Genomic DNA, 22,481 nt, shown 5'->3' with positions numbered 1-22,481 from the left:
CATGAACTTGTGTGGAATAACAAAAAGACTGAAATGATTTGTATACCGTAACCATGTGGAATGAATGCAATTTCCCTTTTTCCACAAATTGGACAGGAATCTTGATGCAAATACAGGCACTTTAATGATTAAGATGGTGGAATTTGTTTTGTGCTTGGGATGAGGGGAAATTTAAATTTGAGGATCTGGCTTTTTTATAGTTTCAGCTATAAATGTGTTGTTGTAGTGACATGGCATGGTAAAGTACTCAACCTTGTGAACTAATGTTGGACATCACTCCAAGAGTCTTTTGAAATGGATGAGTTTGGAATTGTTTAAAGCTCCGACCTTGCTTCCATGATTACTAGTTTAGTGTACAAGTAGAATTCATCAAATGAATTGAGTGTCTTTTTTTCTATCGACAACAACTTGGATTTATATAGCGCCCTCCATGCCGGATGGCGTCTCAGGGCGCTTTACAGTTTAGGATCCCAGGACCGAGCCAGGGGGAGGGTGTGGGGAAGGTGACCAAAGGCGCGGTCGAAAAGAAAGGTCTTCAGCAGAGACATGAAAATGGGAAGGGAGGGAGAGAGATGGAAGTGAGTGAGGAAGGCAGTTCCAGAGCCTCGGGGCATGGTGGCTGAAGGCACAGCCGCCGAGGGTGGAGCAGAGGACTTGGGGGACAAGGAGGAGGCCAGACCCGGAGGAACGAAGGCACCGGGTACTGTGCTGAGGAGAGAGGAGGTCAGAGATGTAGGGTGGTGCAGAGGGAGTGCAGGGACTTGAATACGAGGTGAGGATCTTGAAATCGAACAATATACAAATTGGATTCCTCCATCACTCACTTCTTTCTCCACTCAGCTCATTCAAAACTCTGCAGCCCATATTCTCTTACGCATTACCTTTGCATGCCGTTACTCCGGTTGTCACCAGACTCCACTGGCATTATTATTATTAATAACATGTTTTGCAGACCTGTTTGCATTTTAATTTGATATTGTTATCAAAAGGCATAGCAATTGTGATCTATTATGAAAATCCTCGGAACATTTTGTGTAATTTCTCTGAATATATAATGTGCAAAACAATTGATCATTGTGTTCAGTTTCTTTTATGTCTTCATGATATTCTGTATCCTGAGCATGTAGCTGAATAGAATGATATGCACCTGGAATACTTTGTAGAATTCAATTACAATGAATAACCCATTAAACATTTTTGCGCATTAATTGTGATTCAGATAGCAGTGTAGCAGACTTAAGGGATGCATTTAATTGCAGAGTATAATAAAAAAAACAATTATCCATTTAGAGCTGTATCTTATGGAATAGCAAATGCATTTTCTTGAATTTTCACTCATTTAAATTTGGTTCACTTCAGCTGAATCTACAGAACTAAAAGTTGGTGTAAAGCAAAGTTATTTGAAATGAAAAATAATATATTTGATTAAGGGATGGATGGATGACTGCTGATTTATAAAGTTCCATGCTTTTTTGTTGTAGGAACTTGATGTTTCAAAATGCCCTGTAGTGAAGATGCACGATGTGGACAGCTTCTCTGTGACACACTATCATTTGCCTGAGCCTTGTGTGGATAGGGAAATGAATACAGAACAGGTAACTCAATGAGTAGGAATTTATGAAATGCAAACCAATGTGGCTTACCATCATTTTATCAATATTCCATGGACAAATGCTTGATTTGCCCATTTCCAGTAACTATTTAGAAAATGGAAACCATTTTTTAAAATAGTACAGTGAAACTTGAATATGTCTTATCTGTATTAATGGTATAATTATTGTACATCCACCCATGTCCCGTTCAATTTCCTATTAAATCCACTTATATTTATCCGCACCAGTCGTATTAACCCCCGCATAACTTGTAACACCACGACTGCACTTACCGCTTCTGCACTTACCCAATGAAGCTTTGATTCCCAAACCTGCCTCAAACAGAACACCACACAAGAGCACCCCAATGCTCTCCGCACCCTTCCTGCTGGGGACATAACATCAACGTTATCATGCACAATGGGATTGGGGTGGGTGGGTATGGGCTGAGAGAGGAAAGAGTATTACACAGCGATTGAGGGAGTGAGATGCCTGATCATGTGAAGAGCAAAGGGGACTTGTCACCACATGCCTACTTATCGGTCTTGAGTAGCCTAAAAGTGCTTCCTGTGAAACAATTACCGGCTGCAATGCTAAAAGACTACATGCACAGTACAGAAAAGTGAACAAGTAGAGAACACGAGGGTTAGACCAGTCATTATGGGATTAGATAAATTTATATTATAAATTAGCACAAATTAAGTTCCTATTGTATTAAAACAGTTCTGTTTTGAAGCCTGTGGTTGTGCCATTCAATGTACAGTGCATGTTTTCTGCACGTGAGGTACAGTGCTGTGCAGTACTGTATATGGAAACAATGGGCTACCATTTAATATGTATGGGTTAAATATGGTGCAGAAACCTTGCCTTAATGTCACCAGCACTTGTACAGAACAGTAAGACCATAAAACGTAGGAGCAGAAATAGGTCATTTGGCCCCTTGAGCCTGCCCTGCCATTTAATAAGATCATGGCTGATCTTCTAATCTAATTCCATTTACCTGCCCTATCCCCATATCCCTTAATTCTCCTATCCTTTAGAAATCTATCAACCTCAGTCTTGAATATGTTCAAGGACTGAGCATCCACGGCCTTTTGGGGTAGAGAATTCCACAAATTCACTACCCTCTGAGTGAAGAAATGTTTCTTCAACTCAATTCGAAAAGGCTGACCCTTAATCTTGAGACTATGATCCCTAGTTTTAGATTCTCCAACCAGGGAAAACTGTCTCACAGCATCTACCCTGTCAAGACCCTTAAGAATCTTATGGGTTTCTACAAGATCACCTGTAATTCTTCTATATTCTAGAGACTATAGGCTTAGTTTACTCAACCTATCCTTATAGGTCAACCCCCTCATCCCAGGAAGCAATCTAGTGAATCTACCCTGCACCCCCTTCTCAGGCGAGTATGTCCTTTCTTAAATAGGGAGACCAAAACTGCACACAATATTCTAGGTGTGGTCTCACCAAGGCATTATACAACTGCAGCAAGATTTCCCTACTCTTGTACTCTAACCCTTTTGCAATGAACACCAACATGGCATTAGCCTTCTTGGTTGCTTGCTGTACCAGCATACTAACTTTTTGTGACTGGTGTACAACGACACCCAAATCCCTCTAAACACTAACACTACCTAGTCTCTGCCCCTCTAGAAAATAATCCGCTTTTCTATTTTTACTACCTAGGTGAATAACTTCATGCTTCCCCACGTTATACTCCATTTGCCACCTTCTTGCCCACTCACTTAGCCTGTCTATTTCCCTTTGCATTCTTCGTGTGTCATCCTCACAGCTTACTCTCCCACCTGTCTTCATATCGTCCGTGAATTTAGATATGTTAATTTCTATAGTATTTGTGTGTAAATTATGCAAGATCTGACTTATACATAATTACATATGTTGTATATGATTTATGTATCATATTTGTCATATGTCATACTTTGCCTAAGTTATATTAAATGTTCTGGTCCCAACTGGTACAACATCTGTGAGTTTTACTGTGTTTGCTTTAGAATTGCATGACTGGCAGCTGGGTTAGATTTTCTTTGATTATGGGTTTGAATTCAGGCAGAACTGTCGTGAGGAAGGTTATGATTTGGACCTAAGTAGAGTTGCTGTCTTACACTGAAACATCAATTTAACAGATACAGTAATTCTCATCACCTGTGCACCAAGATGACAGTTTGATATCGATATTGTAAAACTTTGGATTTTTATGTGAATGCATAAGAGATATGTAACTGGTCTTTATAAATTATCTTCATTATTTTTTAAATTGACCTTTCTTCATATGATAATAGGTCAATGCTCTGCTTGCTGCTGAGCAGGTAGGGCATCATTTGGAGGAATTGCAAAAGGAAGCTGAGAGGGAGAGGAGAGAACAGCTGGAGAAAGCTAGATTGAGGGGTAGCCATGCTCTCCAAATGGTTCATTTGGCACAGGTAATCGAAGTCCTGGATTCAGTTTAATTAAATAGAACTCTCAAAGGAGGATAGCTCCCACAAATGACTAAGAATATTACTGATGTGAAAATTGTATTTTCTAATAACATTTTAGTTAATGTGTGCAGTGATGCACTGGTCATGCTCACTGTTCACTTTGATATATTTATGCACTATTGTGTTGGAATAATGCAAGGAAGTTATACAATTTATTTTGTTTAGTTTGTGTTTTTTTGAATTTGTAATCCTCTGAACAATGTGCCCTCATCTCCTGGAATATGGCAGAACCAGTGAGAATTAGATCTGCAATGCTATTCTGTGGCCAGCTAATAGAGGCTTCTGAAGCATAAACTAAAATGGACCTTGCTGATTTTTTTTTTCTCCCATTAATGAGTTACTTTTCCTCCCATGAAACCACTCCAAATGACCTGCATGAGATCTGTAGCTCAGAACAAATTATGGCAACAGTAATTTCAGTGGATCTTACAAACACATGATAGACCAATCAAGCGCTCTGGGACACAACCCTGCGGGGAGGGGCACTATATAAATGCAAGTTGTTGTAGTTAACGGCATGTATTGTGTCGTTGGGTTGCTGTTTTACAATTAATGTAAGTGGAACTTCATAATGCCGTGATTGCTTCTCTCTTCTGTTTGCTTTTGAATTTTTGATTCTCCTACCCCAATGAAATCCTGGTTCAGATGACTTCAGTTCCTCACAATTTAAACTATACATCCTTCAAAAATGATCACATAACAGGAACACTTTCTTTAATGGATTAATACAAATGGTATTCATTATTCATCCTGTAAAACATGACCATTGACATGATCAAACTATTCAGAAGCATAACAAACCCCTACTTTTGAATCGATAGAATAATTCTCACTAGATCTACAATCTAAATCTCATAATGTCAGTAATAATATATTTGATATCGTGCCTTTCACGTTGGGAGGATATCTCAAAATGCTTCACAGGATGTTTGACTGTTTTAATTGGTGAACACGCCTGCCAATTTGCACATAACATTGTCCCACAAACAGACATGAAATGAATGTCTGATTTTATTTGGGGAGCTGCTGGTCAAGACACTGAGAATCTCCTCTTCGAATAGTGTCAAGGGATGTTTTACCGGCAGAGTGCTACTAACTAAGCCAGGATAATGCATAGTACCTGCTTGAATAAACACATCCATCCAGTTGCTATATAATTGTGCGTCAGCCTGACTCAGTCGGTAACATTCTTGCCTCTGAGTCAGAAGGTAGTAGATTCAAGTCACATGTTGGGGCTTCGAACTTGTATAGTCTAGGTTGACACTCCGGTGCCATATAGGGGTGTACTACATATTTTTGAAGTGTCGTTCTTCAGTTAAGATGTTAAACTGATGTCCTGTCTCCCGGTTCAGGTGAATCTTAAAGATCGCAAGGCACTATTTCAAAGGGCAAAGTAGCTTCTGCCAGGTAACCTGGCCAAAAATCCCTCAGATATAAAACTGATCATTCACTCCATGGCTATTTGTGGTATATTGCTCTGTCCAAATTGTCTGCCTTGTTAACCAACAAACCCTAATCCTTATCCTTTACAATACATCTTTTGAAGTGCTTTGAGACGTGAAGGGTAATGTATCAAATTTAAGTATTATTTATCTGTTCAGACTAGTAATATGAAAGTTACGTATGTAGAGAAAGATGCAAATAAGTTCAGAAGGTGATATAGTCATTTGCAAAGAGTAAATATAATCAAATTAGATTGTTTTCAATTTATTTAATTTCTAGGACAAAGAGAAACTGATGAAGGAACTAGAAAAAATGCAGCATGCTGATTTGACCCGTAGAAGACGTGTTGTGGCTCAAATGCCACCTCAACTCTTTGAGCCACCATATAGACGTGTGGAAATAAAAGCAGACAGGCAAAGAGAGATGGAGTTTGCCTTTGAGGACATGTATTCTGGAGATAAAAGTGAGTTGAAAATTGAGAATATGTGACTAGCTGCTTTAGGATTTATTTGTAATTCCAAACATTTTCACATATTAAGATTTGAGTGTAAAATGTAGGTGCAAAATTATTTTTAAGCATGTGTGTGAATTAACCTTGAGAACTGTTAGAAATTCTGAGTATGGATGAGTTTGACCCAACTGTTTAGCTCAGGTTTATTTTTTTTGGTCAGCCGGGTGTCTTGACACATGCGGAAACTCATCACCATGCTTAAGAGTATCCAAACCAAACTGAAATTTCCATGCATCTCACCTAACATGGAAATACCAGAGTTAGATTGGTGGAATGATATGCTCACTCTCCCTGGAGGGACACATCCTGCTTATCTAATTCTGGAAAATATTAGGCGCAGGTTGGCAAGAGTCAAGGCATTGGGACCCCAGAGTGTGCGTTGGGGTACTGCTGGAGTCTAAGCAGCTAAAAGCTTTCCTGCTGCTTGTCTAGCTAGGACCACCCTATCCATAAGGGCTTTGGCTTGCAGGGTTAACAGGAGCTGAGCGGGATGACTCCCTGCCCCCAGTGACTTGTCTGCCTTCCAGTCCTGCCAACGAGCCAGGCTGGCTGTGCTGTCATCAGGAGTGGCCTGGAATACTGCGGACCTGCCTGGTTCAGGAACAGAACTCCGAGACCGCCACAGAGGGCCGGCTCGATTCCAACATTCCATTGCCAGGCATGTCACCTTGAAGCCATTTCACATACCTTGGTTGTGACATTGTCTCCTCGGGTTACTATGGCCTAGACATTGCAAACACATCAGCGTGGAGTCCTGTAGCTCAGTGGTTAGAACACTCGCTTTGCAAGCGAGAGACCTGAGTTCAATTCCAGGCAGAGGGCGAAACCTTGGGCACGTTTCCTTACTCCACACAGAGCCTAATAATAATCCCTCCAAAAAAAAAATAATAATAATAAATTGGTCATTTTCAATCGATGACTGTTTGTGGGACATTGCTGTGCGCAATTGGCTGCTGCGTTCGCCCACAAATATACAGTCAATTCACTTTACAGTATATTCTGTGAAGCGCTTTGGGATGTCTAGAAGACGTGAAAAGCGCTATATCAAATGCAAGGATTATTATTATTATGACAAGCTCGGAAATGAATTGGCTTCACAGTGTCTGCTTTGAAGTCCTGTAGCTCAGTGGTTAGAGCACTCGCTTTGCAAGTGAGAGACCTGAGTTCAATTCCAGGCAGAGGGCGAAACCTTGGGCAAGTTTCCTTACTCCACACGCCTAATAATAATCCCTCCAAAAAACAAAAACAATAATAAATTGGTCATTTTCAATCTACGACTGTTCGTGGGACACTGCTGTGCGCAATTGGCTGCCGTGTTCGCCCACAAATATACAGTCAATTCACTTTACAGTGTGTTCTGTGAAGCGCTTTGGGACATCCTCCCGACGTGAAAAGCGCTATATCAAATGCAAGGATTTTTTTTTCCCCCCACCTCCGCAACATCTCCCGGCTCCAATCATCCTGCAGTCAATCACCCTGAAGATGCTAATTACCAGTAGTTAGTGATGCAAACTTAGTTTTGGCCGAGAGGTCAGATGAACCTGAGATTCGGTGGCCTGAAGTCAAAATAAGACAAGCAATTTTCGGGCCATCTTTTCTAGGCCCCTGCCCAGATTAAGGCAAGCAGTATTGTCTCTGAAAAGGGCTACTTGGTCACTCAGGATGTTGCTAGATGTGATGAAGTCTCAGTTCATCAACAAGGTGGCCAACGTCCTGAGCTGCCTGTGAGCAAGCTGCTCGCTGTGACTTCCAGCATGTTCTTGTGCCTGTTTTGCGATTCGCTTATTGCCACAGGGCATTTACTTGTGTTGTTCAGGCAGAGGATGTTCCGTAATACTTCATTCCTTTGGGACAGGCAGAACGTGAAGCACTGTAGGAGAAGCTAGTTCTTCGCTTGGAGCGAGTTGTGCTGAAGAGATATCTGACCTGACTCAATAAAAAACTAGAAGGACCTCACTTCCAACAAGCTGGTGCTTTACAATTTGCATGGTGTTTTTGTTTAATTTTGTCATTAATTTTTATATTTGTGAGGTAAACTTTTATGATTTTAAAAATGAATATATTGTACTAAGTAAAGAGAATCTTGATAGAAGATGTAATAGATTTGCAATGGCAACATTTTCTTTCCGGAATGCTGTGCAAAGTAATATACCATGGAGACATTGGTTTTTTTAGGCACCAAAACTGATTTAGCAATTTTGAAGCTTGGGGTATGGCTTTGAAACTTGAGTAATCATCAGAATCTTGCATGAGGTGAATGGTGTGGCAGAATAAATAATTCAGGCAGATGAGTTAAAGTTAACAGAACAATAACATTGGTTTGCCCTGAAAGCCTGCTTTCAAAACCTTTCATCACAGTGAGTATAAGAAAAGTCCCCTGTTGTAATATTTTCTGTTCTCATCATTATCTGAGAGTCTGAACTTCATAAGGCATATCACGAAGTTCAAAATGAATAACCTTGCAATTGGAAGGATTGCTTTGAGTACCTCTGCAAAAGATGTATTTACTGATCCAGCATGCAATAGCAGTTATTTACAAATGTCAGGGTACATACAAACGTGCAGAATTAATATTATTTTTTGAAAACTGGGCCCAACTCTCAGCTTGGTGATCTACTAGGACATCTTTTTGCAAAGACTTCAGACACATGACATAACTTCATCGTGAGTAAATGTATATCTGAAACATTGCAAGAAATATTGTGTAACTAGGATTTTTATTTTGAAAGATACATCATTGGAACAAGGAAGCTTGAGGGGTGACCTGCTGAGGTCTTTAATGAAGTATTTTGATTGTCAACAGAGAGAAATTAGTCCCACTGGTTGATGAATCAGTGACAAGAGCCATCAATTTAAGATAGTTAGCAAGCAAATGGGGAGGTTAGGAGGAATATTTTCACCTATAGTGCAGTTTGAATATCGAATGGCTTGCTAGAATCCTTTTTAGCTTTCAAAAGGGAGCTAGATAAGTACTTAAAAAGGTATGGGGACAGGGCAGGTCAATTTGACTCAAAGGATTGCTCCTTTTTAAAAAAAAATCCAGCACACGCATGATGGGCTGAATAGCTTTTTTTGTGTCCTGTAAATTTCTATGGTTCTATACCAATTTTTAGAATCCCTTTCAATACTGTTTTTAAAAAATATTATACGCATGTTTTGCAGCTATAAGAAGTTGAAAGATGACCAGGCTAAAAATCATAGGATTTGACTGACAAACCAGAAATTATCAGAGTACAACTGACTTTGCAGAGCAATTGTGCTCAGAATGAAGTAATCTGATGTTTTAAGAGCAAAATTAACATGTCAACATCTAAATTTTGAGTTGCAAAATGTTTCCAGTTTGGTTGAGGGGCAAAATTGGAGTATGTCTTCTATGAAGCTAAAACTGAATTGTGGGTGGTGGTCATAAAGAATTCACTGCCTTCTTCATTGTTTCTGAGATGTGGCAAAATTAAATCTTTTTTGAATTGCCTTTTCAACTGCAGTAATGTTAATAATCCTTGCATTTGATATAGCGCTTTTCACGTCGGGAGGACGTCCCAAAGCGCTTCACAGAATATACTGTAAAGTGAATTGACTGTATATTTGTGGGCGAACGCGGCAGCCAATTGCGCACAGCAATGTCCCACAAACAGTCGTAGATTGAAAATGACCAATTTATTATTGTTTTGGGTTTTTGGAGGGATTATTATTAGGCTCTGTGTGGAGTAAGGAAACTTGCCCAAGGTTTCGCCCTCTGCCTGGAATTGAACCCAGGGCTCTCGCTTGCAAAGCGAGCGCTCTAACCACTGAGCTACAGGACTCCACGAAATGTTCACATTTTATTGTTATTGATCATCTTTGTTTTCATTTTCTTAGGGGTCAGAGGTGACTTGGTATTGTGTCTTGAGCCTGAACCTTTACCAGCCCTGTCTGTTGGGACACAGGATGAAGATTTAGATCTCTCAGTCGATCCAGAGGGATTTCATAAGGAAGAGGAACACTTAAAAGATCAGGAAATGTTTGGATCAAGAAAACCCGGAGATGTTAAAAAGGGTGCATATCCTCGTGCTTCAGAAAGTGAGTTATTAATGCAACAAAATGTCTACATTGGCAGTAAGTATTTTCAAGTGACCTATTCAACAGGCATTATATTTTATCTTCTAAAATGTTATATTGCAGGGCGATGTCAATCTATTCCACAGAACTATAACATTGGAATGGGTGTTATTGCTGTCCAAATAGCTGGACATTAATTTCCTACAAACTGTAGAACTATAAATCACAATTAGAACCCCAAATATACTTTTTTGCTGTGCGCAACTCTACTTTCCAATCCCTCATTATTAATCTCCAGAAATTTTATTAGCAGAGCAATTAAAAATGTTTGTTAAAATTTTATGAATGTATTCCCACCCATATATACCCATACTTACAATATTCTGTGACTTCAGGATTTTGTCTTTAGAATTTTAACCTGTTTGAATACTAATCGAGCTAATTGGATAATGAGTTTAACTAATTCATTACTTTTGCCTTCAAAGCACCAGCAGAATGTAGTCATCCAGCTGCAAATCCAACTAAAGCAGCATTAAAGAAGCTGTTAACCAAGATCAGGGCGCAAAGGAATAATTGGACTTCAAGACCTGAAACAGAGAGTTCAAATGAGGTTTTGACAATTGAGTCTGGCTCTATTGAGAGTAAAGAGGAACAACAAAGGAGTTCATCGGAATCCATAGTTAACATGGATGTAGGTGAGGAACTTCTAGTTCATTTCAACAAAGGCAAGTCTAAAAATATTTAGATTTTTAATTTTGCTTCAATTTACTTTCATTGCGTTTTTATTTAAATTGTATCAAGATTTGCCATTTACATTTTTATATATAATAATAATAATCCTTGCATTTGATATAGCGCTTTCCACGTCTTCTAGATGTCTCAAAGTGCTTCACAGAATATGCTATAAAGTGAACTAACTGTATTTGTGGGTGAAACCCGGCAGCCAACTGCGCACAGCAGTGTCCCACAAACAGTCATGGATTGAAAATTACCTATGTATTATTGTTTTTTGGAGGAATTATTGTTGCCATGCAGTACCATATAGATGGTGTGTTCCTCAAGGGGATTTCTCCTTTTTTGATATATTCCTATGACTATGAAGTCAAATGCTGAAATAAAATTTAATCTTAAAAGCCAATTCAGCTTCATATCTTGAAATTTCCTAGAAATTAATTTATCTAATTTGACGTTACATTTGTAAAATGTCATTTATGCTATTACATTGTTTAGAGCAAGACATGCCTGTAGATACCATAATAGCTGGAAATGCAACTTTATTTCATCCCAAGGAGCAAGCAAGCATAATTAGATCTGAGATAGACAGAAAGAAACAGGTATGTGTGTTTTTCCTGTGAATTGAATTCACATATTGTGAACATAAAATTACCCTAATATCATCCCATAAATGTGAATGGTTTCCCACTCTACACTAAAGTTCTTGTTTGAGAAATGTTGCTGATTGGGATTGATTGGAACCCTCAGCTGGTTAACATTACTATATGCCTAGTGCTTTCATTATTTGAAATAGACTTGTTTCCAGTGTTTAGTTCTGTAAGATGTATATTGTTAAAGGTAGACTATTCAGTTTTGTTGAGAATATTCAGCAATTAAACCTGTACCAACTCTTTACTTCCTTAATTCTCCATATCCCATAATAACCTTGGATTACCAAGCATTTATTTCTCTCTAAACACTGAAATTGACTAACTTTCTGAGGAAGTTATTTTGATATTCTCACAAATTTTGGGGTGACGTAACCATTTTTTCTGGGTTCCCCTTTCATCAAAAACACTCTAATTTTAGTTGTATCCTTTGATCCTGGAGATGCTGATTTGTCCATTCCTTTTATGAGCACACCAAACCAAATAGGGTCGACTTCTTCACGATGGCTAAATGTGAATATTTATGAGATTGCAATGGGAAGCCTTTGCAATGGGCAGTCTTTGGAGAAATAGTTCATTGCCTTAATTTGAGCTTATTTGGCTTCTTGTCCTTTGAGTTCTTTTACAATCTACCAATGTACTATTTTGTTTTTCCCCTGAACTTTATGTGAAATTTAGCACAGCTGATATTTATAATTTGATTGCATCTGAATCACAAAACAGTCAAACTCTACGTTTTGATGTGATTCTGAAGTGCTTCTATCCAAAGGCAAAACAATATTATACAACCTCTATTGTAACTTTTCTAGTTGAATTTTCTTTTGGAAGATAATGATGCAAGTCATTCAATCCTGACATTAGAACATCTTGTATGCTATCCCCATTGTTACCTGTACTTTGTGGCATGAGGATACTGTCATGAAGATCTTATCAAATAATCATTGTAACATTTTATTTTTATTTCTAGCTTTGCCAAACTGAAATGCACATTCAGTATAGAAGACATTTAGGGGAGGAAGGATTTTGTTCAACAGTACTGAGAGTAATTCTTGTTTTCCTCCCCTCCCCAAATGTTTACACCTGGGCAGCATCAAGAATTCCTGCAATAAGATTAGCATGGATTAGATTTGGGGTATCATACCATATCAACTTCAAAATAGCACCCTGAATACAGCAATGTGCAACATTTACAATAGTCTTCTCTTTAGTTTTTATGAGTCGTTCTACTTTGGTTTGAATCCAAATAATTTGTTGAGTCAATCAGTCTATGGTCTCTGGGATGATTTAATACTTTGGTCCTAATGTACTTTGTACCTATCTGACACCACCTCTGGTATTTCATTAGTTGGAAGAGTTGGAGCAACAGAAACAACAGCAATTGGTATTACTACAGCAATTTGAACAACAAAAACGGAACTTGAGAAATTATTTTGAGGAAGCCCAGTTTCAGCGGCAACTAATCCAAACCCAAATGGAGGAGAGATTGAGAAGGGATGTGGAAGACCGGAATCAGGAAGCATGCCATGACTATGAGCCCAAAGCATTGGATAGGAAAGAAGATATTTCCATTGGAAAGCAGGATAGTTGGAGACTTCAAGCTCCACGGATGGATGCAGGTGACTCTATTACAGCTGGAACAGTAAGTGTATCTACTCACAGAAGTCACGCTGGTACACCTGCCATCTCTGCTCCCTCGAGGCACAGGTGCATGCCACCGAATGCACCTGGCTTAAATCCAACTTAACAGTCCATCAGCAGATCTGACTAAAGCTTATCAAAACATACCGTTTCGCTCTTGCCTCCGCTGAATCTTGGAGTAGAAGGAACGAGTAGACTATGTTTGACTGCTTCACGTCCCCCACCATGCTTGATCCACCATTGGCAGGTGGGCCTTCTGCCACTCTGCACCCACCCTCTGGAACTCCATCCCGCAGTCCATCCATCTCGCCCCCTCCCTCGCCACCTTCAAGACCCGCCTCCTCGACCGTGCTTTCGATCTCCCAGCTTTCCCCCTGCCCTCCACCCTCCCCCACCCCGAGCCCCAGCTCAGGTCCATAACTCTCTCTGTCCAGCGCCTTGGGACGTCCTCTCAACGTGAAAGGAGCTATACAAATGTAATGTTGTTGTTGTTGGAGGCCAAGGACAACCCCAGGCTCCTCTTCTCCATCACCAACCGGCACCTCACGCCTCGCCCATCCTCTCCTTCAATGCCAACTGTAAGGAGATGCTGGACTTAATCGAAACCAAAATCCAGGGGGTTCGCTCAGCTGCCTTTGCCCTTCCGACTACTACCCCCTCCCAATCTCCCCCTCACATCCCGGCACCTAACCATCCCTCCCTCCCTACAATTCTGGCCAGGCTCCACTGGCTCCCCATCTCCGAATGGATCGACTTCAAGATTCTCACACTCGTGTTCAAATTCCTTCACTTTCTGGCACCTCCCTACTCTCCAACCATCCTCACTCCCCAATCCACCACCCCGGTGCCTCCGCTTGACTGGCACTGGCCTTCTGCTCATCCCACGCACCCTCCACCGCACTATCGGAGGTCGCGCTTTCAACCACTATGCCCCGAAATTCTGGAACACTCTACCTCACTCCCTCTATCTTGCCCCCTCTCTCCCCTTTTTCAAGTTCTGCCTGAAAACCTTCCTCTGCGGCGTGCTATGGCCACCTTTCCACCACACCCCCCCACTCCGGCTTAGGATCAGGCTCCTCCACTCTTAAGCGCCGTGAGACTCTACCCAGTGTGGAAGGTGCTATATAAGTGCAAGTTGTTGCCTTTGATACCATTGACCATTCTATCTTCCTCCACCGCCTCCCCTCTCATCTCAACCTTCATGGTTCTGTCCTTGAATGATTGAGATCCAACCTCTCACACCGTCATCTCCACTTCATCTCTACAAACGACTTCTCTAGTCTCCTGTGTCTCACTGTCTCGTGCAGTGTTCCTGGGGATTCTGTCCTCCTCCTCTGTCCATCTATATGCTTCATCTTGGTGACATCACCCCAGTATGCAGATGACACCCAATTCTATCTCCCTTGTGTTAATGACTCCCAAGCCATGGCATGAGAAATGTTTTAACTGAATATAGGCTAAATTAGTTGGGTATAGCCTTTGGCTCTCAGTATTTCCTGGTCAAGAAGCTCCAGTGCAGCTTTTTGACCTATCCGTTACACTGAAACTACCCTCAGCAATGATATTTTGTCTTACCATGACTAGGGTTCACTGTCTCTCCTTAAAATATTGATACCGTGGGTATATATTCTCCTCTATAGCCTTTCTTACATATCTTGTGCTTGTCATCCCTTTCGTCCCTTTCTGAATAGTATGCTTTTGATCAAGATGTCTTTCCTCAAAAGCCCCGTCTCTTTTCTCATCATTCCTGTATTAGGATTAACAAGGATTAGATGCTGATCAAATGCCCCACCCCTTTCCTAAATTGTCCCCACACCCTTCTTCAGCTCCCGCCACCCCAGCGAGGGCTCCCAGTTGGCTCTGAAGTGCTTTAAGACGTCTTCCAGGTGTGAGAGGTGCTACATATATGTAAAATGTGTGGGGATCAGAACTGTACACAGTACTCGCAAGTGTGGTCTAACCAAGGGTCAACATAAGTTTAGTATAACTTCCCTGCTTTTCATTTCTAACCCTTCTAGAAATGAACCCAACTCTTGGTTTGTCTTTTTTAAGGCCTTGTTAACCTGCGTCACTACTTTTAGCGATTTGGATTTGTGTATCTGTACCCCTAGATTCCTTTGCTCCTCTATCCCATTTAGATTCTTATTTTCCAGGCAGTATGTGACCTCCTTATTACTCTTACCAAAATGTACCACCTCACACTTATCTATATTGAAATTCATTTGCCAGTTAAATGCCCATTCAGCAAGTTTATTAATGCCTTTATAATTTGTTGCACTCCTCCTCGGTATTAACTGCACCCCCCAATTTGGTGTTGTCTGCAAATTTTGAAATTGTACTTTTGATCCCCAAGTCCAAATCGTTAATGTAAATTGTGAACAACAGTGTTCCCAATACCGAGCCTTGTGGAACACCACTTCCACACCCTCTGCCAGTCTCAGTAGCTACCCTTTGCCCCGACTCTTTGTTTTCTGTCTTGTAGCCAGCTTGCTATCCATTCTGCTACTTTTTCCCTAACTCCCTCTACAACTGTAAAATTAAAGAAGCTCTTTGAATCCAATGCATTTTTAATGAGAATCTGGGGACCTAATATTTTTCTCCATTTCCAATCTATAACCCAAAGATCTGACATTTGTCACAAAATATTTTTGGTCAGCCAAAAATCCACATCTGACACATGCGAAAACCCATCATCAAGCTTAAGAGTATCCAAATTGAATAGAGTTCCATGCATCCCAACTACATATGGAAATTTTTGTGTATTTAGAATGATAATACAAAATCACAAAATATGTTTTGGCTTCCAAATTCAGTATTGTTATGGAGGCATGTTCTGCGTGCATGTGTATATACAAGATTTAATAATATTCCCAAACCAGTGTTATTATTTTATTGATAGTTGTATATCATCTGAACACACTCTTATGAAACCTATAAACGTGAAATAATTTCAATAAATGTAGTTCTATGTTCTCAATAGGTCCAGCATCATGAGGGTCTTGTGCCAAAAGAGTTGTCTCAAGAAGATAAACATTTGTATGCAATTCGACAGTACCAGCAGCGTCTTGTAGAGCAAAACAGGTGAATCAATGTTGCTTCAATTTATTCATGCAAGCTATTCACAACATTCAAGCAACATGAAATGCAACTTTACTTTTAAAAAAGTGATAAACAAATAAAAAGGAACAAACTTTGAGATGTACAAAAAAGTATTTTTTTTAAATGTGCGCTAAGTAAAATTTATTGGGGCTTTAAAGATGTCAGAAACTGGAGAACATGGGGGCGAAACAGAGAGAGACTCTAAAGATGTCGCTTTGTAATATATGTTTTTTTGTACAGGTCCCTTCTTTGTTATGCATTTCTGCTTAATAGTGCCACTTTGCAAAGTTATGTAATTGTCTTGTAGAATATTTAGCTAAGTTATCTAAGTTCTTTCAGATGCATTTACTTTCATATCTTATCAACAGCAACTTGCATTTATATAGCGCCCTTCACAAGGGAAGGGTCCCGGGGTGCTATCACTGCCCCTGTCAATATAAATCTTCCATTGGAAAACACATTGCGTGAAACCATTTATCTGAACTAGTGGGAACTCCAGTTAATTTTATCATATTGTTTTCTTTCCAATGCTAATTCTTATTCAGGAAAATGAAAGGACTTACATATTCATTTATATTAAAGTCTTTCAGTTTCCCAAACAATGGTGTCTTTCCTTGTGGCTTTAGGTCCTGTAAAATCCTCTGGTATTTTTCCCATTCTTTCTGACTTGCTCTGTTTTACCTCGTTCAAGGTCCTTCTTGAGACCTACCTTTTTGCGTTTCAGTCATTTGTCTGACCCACTCCCTCAGTACCTACCCCAGATTTGGGTGCCCAGCCAGTACTGTTGAGTGCTTTGGGATATCCTCCTGACATGAAAAGTGCTATATAAATCTAAATATCTATTGTACTATTAGTAGTAAATTACCTTTTCTATAATTCTCTGATTCACATATTGGCTCGTTTTGAAATTCCAGGATGTCAGTTCACGCAATACAGATTGAAGTCCTTTATGAAGCTCACAAGTTTATTAACACAAATCTCATCATATTTTCACATTTTATTTTGTTTCTAATTCTATATATGTTTTAAATTCGGGAGCCTTTGTAAATCTGGAATTTCCCCTCAGTGAGATGGCAAAATAAGGAAAGGCAAAATAGAAATGGAGAAGGCAGCAGAGCATGAATAAAAGTTTAGAAAGTCAGCACAATAAATAATTCTTCATACTGTAAAATCACCTACATATTCCCACATCCGTTTTACTGAACACCTTAATACTTGGATAAGAGTGAGCGTTCTGGAGATGACTGTTTAATGAGATCTGTGACATTTGCCCTAACCTGACATTTATATCACTTGATTTTATTAATCTCTAGTTGCACAATTTTTTAAATGTGGACAAGTTTCTTTGTTTTATTTCATTGTTCTGAATCCATTCCTTTTTTTAAAAATATGGGTATAACACCTTGGTTCACTAATCGTGCTGGCACTAGTTCTGGCAAAGAAAGTGATTTGAAACCAACACTCAATTTATCTATCCCATGTTCTAATTTTTCAGATTGCATAGGAAATCTGTGGAAGAAGCCAGGAAGCAATTGGAAGAATATCAACTTATGTTGAAAAGACGACATCCATCCATATTGACTACAGCAAGTCAATTATCTACAAAATGCTCCACATCACAGCCGCTCCACTATGATACACCTGCTGGAACTCAGTCCAAGATTGATATATCCAGCAGTAAAGCTGAACAGTCTCTTCCTGCACCTGCTGTTCAACATCTTGATCTTGTAAATCAGCCTACATTTCCAATTCGGCCACATGTTGATTTGATAACAGCTGGATTGCCACATACCAGTACTCACCTACTGCAACACAGTCGAACTGCATCATTATCTGCAGATGGCAAAGAACCAGTTCCCACCATTCATTTACCAAAGTACTCTGAACCTGCTTTTCCTTCAGCAAGATGTGAACCTTTAGTAACACAAACTTTACCTGATTCAGCAGGACTTGTGACACGGTCTTTACCTGCACAACATGTTGTTGTTGATAGTGAAGGTACACATCAAAGACAAATAGATAGATTGTTTGATACTGGAGAATATAGTTCTGGAGATCATGTTACTATTACTCAAAAGCAGCCATTTATGTGCCATGAAAGTATGGGTCACCATGATCTATCAAAACCTGAAATGCAACCTATTTTGTCAGATGCATGTAGAAGGAAGAGTCCAGAAGTATCAGAATCTTGCAGCAGGGCTACAGTTGAGCTGCAGCAAGGATCCACAGATGTATTACAGATGCAGGCAAGATTAATGGAACCGGCTGGCATTCAGCGAAAGCCCATGAAGATAATGCCAGGGTCATCAGAAACATCACTAGGAACACTCAGACACTTGGAGCTGTCAGGAACTTTGGTGAAACATTCTGAAGCCTTGAAAAATCAGAAGAGGCTGACTGCATTATCAAAAGATATTCAGATTCGACAGGAACACTTGAGAGAGTTGCAACAGCAGCTGGATAGACAGCGGGAGGCTCTTTTTTCCAAACAGATGTCACAGGAAGAAATGCTGAATGACAGGGAAAATCAACTCCAGGACCAGATGCAACAACAAAAGAAAGCCCTGGAGAATTATCTTACTGAGATGCAGGTACAGTCTACATGTCCACATTTCTATTACTAAACAACTTGGCAACATAGTAAGAACAAAGAAAAATGTTAATGAAATCTTTGTTTATAATAACCTTACTGATCCCATATGTGGAATCTTATTATTATACTTGAACTACTAGAGGTTTATATAATTCCAATTTTAAGTTACCTGATTATGAAATATTTAATTTTAATATCTGTTGTCATGCAGGCTACTCAAGATGCAAAATATAATTCAGTTGGAATCCATTTTAGTGGAGTCCCATTTTAAAATTTAATCTTCAGTGTTCTGCAACATTTGGGTGAAAATTGTGATTAATTTCAGTCTTTAAACAGTCAACAACTAAGATTAGCAAAAAGTGTGAATGTTCTCTCTCTCCCTCCCTCCCTCTTCTCCCCCCATCAGCCCATTGTTGGCCCCAAAGCTGTTGGTGTCTGTGATTGAAGTTTCTGTCCACAGCTGCTGTTCACAGGATACCAGTTAACTCAGTATAATTGGCAATTACTGGTATACGAATAGACATAGTTGTTTTCATAATGACAAACATTTCTTGATGTAAACTTCATTCAGAAAAATGATGGAACTGCTCCCTAACAATTGTTAGCTGTTCCAATGAATGCACTAGCACTGCTTTAAATTAATATGAAAGCCATTTCTTTTAAATTTCTTCCTTTTTGTTTTATTACTTCAATTCTATTCGTTGGAAATTGTTGTTGTCATCCGCTGGATCATTGGACCAAATATCTTCCCATTCATTACCAATGTTATATTTGGAAGGAAGCCTGAATGCTTGGAAGAAAGGAGAAAGAAATTGAGATTTGATTGAATCAAGTTAAAGATTGATCAAATCTTAAATCACTCAACATGTGAATATAATTTCAACTATCACTCCTCTCTAATTTGAATTTTTAATAGGAATTCAACCTCCTGTCTTTAGATTTTCAGTATAGAAACCCTTTTGATTACAGAGAGACAAGTAACCTTTTAATCCAGCAAAATTCACTACTGTTCCTAGCAAACCCAATGCACTGCAACATAGTGTTTACAAAGCTTATTGACCAAGTCCTGGCAAAGATGGATCGATGATTGAAGTCAGTAAAACTTAAAATGACTCTTAATGAAACCAAGTGAGTGCATGCACATTTGTTTAGGAAACATTTTGCAGAGGAAGTTACCATGCCTTTGTATCCTTTCTACTGTAACTTTCTAAAATTAAACCAAGTGCATTATGTATACAATTAGCCAATATTGAAGGTTCCCAATTAAGGTGGTCTTGTAAGCTACATGGTGAGCAGCTTTTAGATCTCAGCTAAATTTGCAATCTGTTCCACTTCTGTTAAACAAAAAAATATAGAGCAGTCAAGTTTAGTTGTTTCTCTTGCTGCTTTGGTTTACTTGCTTATCTTTTCAGTGGTCTTGCTTAAAACAACAACAACAAAATTACATTTATAGAACACCCTTCACGTCGGGCGGATGTCCCAAAGTGCTGAACAGTCAGGTGTCGGGGCCCTGGTATGGTGGTGTAGGGGAGAGGGAAGGCAGAGAGGTGGGAGAGCGACCAAAGCACGATTGAAGAGAAGGGTTTTGAGACCGGCCTTCAAGGAGGCACGGGAGGAAGCAAGATGATGGGACTGTGGGTTGGAGTTCCAGAGTTTGGGAGCAGAAAGGCTGAAAGCCCGGCCACCCATGGTAGGGTGGGTCAGGAGGGAGATATGGAGCAGGCCAGAGCCTGATGAACGGAGGGAACAGGCAGGTTGGTAGGGAGTCAGCAGGTCAGAGAGGTAGGAGGGGGCAAAGCCATGGATGGCCTTAAAGGTGAGGACGAGGATCTTGAACTCGATCCTCTGGTAATGGGGAGCCAGTGGAGTCGGGCGAGGGTGATAGTGATGGGGTCACAGGGCCTGGTACGTGAGAGTACACGAGCTGCAGAGTTTTGGATGATCTGCAGCTTGTGAAGGGAAGAGTTGGGAAGGCCGATGAGGAGGGAGTTCCCATAATCAAGCCTTGATGTGACGAATGCGAGGGTGAGGGTTTCGGCAGCCTGAGGGGTGAGGCAGTGGCGGAGTCTGGCAATGTTGCGGAAGTGGTGGTAGACAGTGCTGATCATGGCGCAGATGTGGGGGAGAAAGGACAGTTCAGGGTCAAACAAGATACCCAGGTTCCTGACTGGTTTAGTGAGGTTCAGTGTGTAGCCGTGGAGGCTGATGCTGCCAGCGCCTGAGGTGCGGAGGCGCTGGCGTGAGCCAGTCAGGAGGGCCTCAGCCTTGCTGATGTTGAGTTGGAGAAAGTTGGCCCTCGTCCAAGACTTGATGTTGGACAGGCAGTCGGTCAGGATACCAGTGGTCCTGGAGTTCAGGGTGGAGGCAGAGAGGTAGAGTTGGGTGTCATCCGCATACATGTGGAAATTTACCCCATGTCTGCAGATGATGTCACCAAGGGGGAGCATGTAGAGGGTGAAAAGAGGAGGGAACTGAGGACAGAGCCCTGAGGAACACCTCATGAGACGATGCGGGGGCTGGAGGAGAAGCTGCTTGCCGCGACAAAGTGGAGGCGGTGTGAAAGGTAGGACCTGAACCAGTCAAGGACAGAACGTTGAAGGTTGAGGTGGGAGGAGAGGCGGTGGAGGAGGATTGAGTGGTCAACAATGTCAAAGGTGGCGGAGAGGACGAGGAGGCAGAGGGAGCCCTGGTCAAACATGGTCAGGATGTTGTTTATGACCTTGACCAGAGCAGTTTCCGTGCTGTGGGCAGCTGTGGGAGGAGAGGAAAGAGCGAACCTGGGAGGCAACAGCTCTCTCAAGGACCTTGGATAGCAAGGGGAGATTTGAGATTGGCCAGTAGCTCGATAGCTGTGATGGGTCGAGGGAAGGTTTCAAGGTGGGAGTGATAATGGCTGTTTTGAGGGGGGAAAGAACAGTGCCAGATGACAAGGAGAGGTTGATGATGTCGGCGAGTAGTGGGGCAAGGAGGTAGGGCTGGGATTTAAGGAGAGGGGTGGGGATGGGGTCCAGGGAGCAGTTGGTGGGCTTCATGGAGGTTACGGTGGTGAAGACCGAGGAGGGGGTGACAGGTTCAAAGGTGTGGAAGGTGGGATGGGTAATTGTCGGATGGGTAATTGTGTGGAGTGGTGGTAGGGAGGGGGTGGATGTTGGGAGGGCAGTAGCAGCTGAGCGGATTCCCTCGATTTTGGACTCGGAAGTCCAGCATTTTCTCGCAGTGAGAGTCAGAGGAAAAACGTACTTGAACATATTTTGCAGAGATATCCAAAGTGCAAATCCTTCACTTTGTAATTTATCGTTCTACCCATTTATTGGAGGATTGGTTGGTAAGCTCACTTACAAAGCATGAAGTAGCATTTTAGGGATACAATGGTTACCTTGCAGATGTAGACAATCTATAAGTATATTTCTACCTCATCTTCCACCTTGCTCAGGCTCCAACCTCCATCTCTGTAAAGTGCTTTGAAATTTGTTGTTGAACATAATTGTCTAGAAATCCCAAAGTGCTTCCCAGGAGGTACTGTGAAGTATAATGACTGTATTTGCAGGCAAATGTATTTACAAATTCTCAGAAGAGAGAAATTGCTTCCTTGTCAGTGTATCTTTCTTAATGGAAAAGTTACACAGAATATTTTGAACTTCCTAGTAAGCAGTTACGCTAGTTTTTGCATGGGGGAACAAAGTGGAA

General features: G+C 40.7%; 1 protein-coding gene across 1 annotated transcript in view; it reads left to right on the top strand.

Annotated features, from left to right (window-relative positions):
- cep295 (centrosomal protein 295) overlaps positions 1-22,481 on the top strand; it is a 62,436-nt gene that overhangs the window by 16,387 nt on the left and 23,568 nt on the right. The window contains exons 6-14 of the mRNA XM_042334217.1: positions 1,482-1,595; positions 3,893-4,033; positions 5,813-5,996; positions 9,903-10,103; positions 10,568-10,807; positions 11,313-11,416; positions 12,810-13,103; positions 16,083-16,183; positions 17,697-18,792. Of these exons, the coding sequence (XP_042190151.1) occupies positions 1,482-1,595; positions 3,893-4,033; positions 5,813-5,996; positions 9,903-10,103; positions 10,568-10,807; positions 11,313-11,416; positions 12,810-13,103; positions 16,083-16,183; positions 17,697-18,792 (2,475 nt within the window). The remainder of the gene's footprint in view (positions 1-1,481; positions 1,596-3,892; positions 4,034-5,812; positions 5,997-9,902; positions 10,104-10,567; positions 10,808-11,312; positions 11,417-12,809; positions 13,104-16,082; positions 16,184-17,696; positions 18,793-22,481) is intronic.

Source organism: Callorhinchus milii, unplaced genomic scaffold (assembly GCF_018977255.1).
Source record: "Callorhinchus milii isolate IMCB2004 unplaced genomic scaffold, IMCB_Cmil_1.0 Scaffold4, whole genome shotgun sequence".
Taxonomy (NCBI): domain Eukaryota; kingdom Metazoa; phylum Chordata; class Chondrichthyes; order Chimaeriformes; family Callorhinchidae; genus Callorhinchus; species Callorhinchus milii.
Note: the sequence above shows the minus strand (reverse complement) of the source record. Positions and strands in the feature narration are given on the sequence as shown.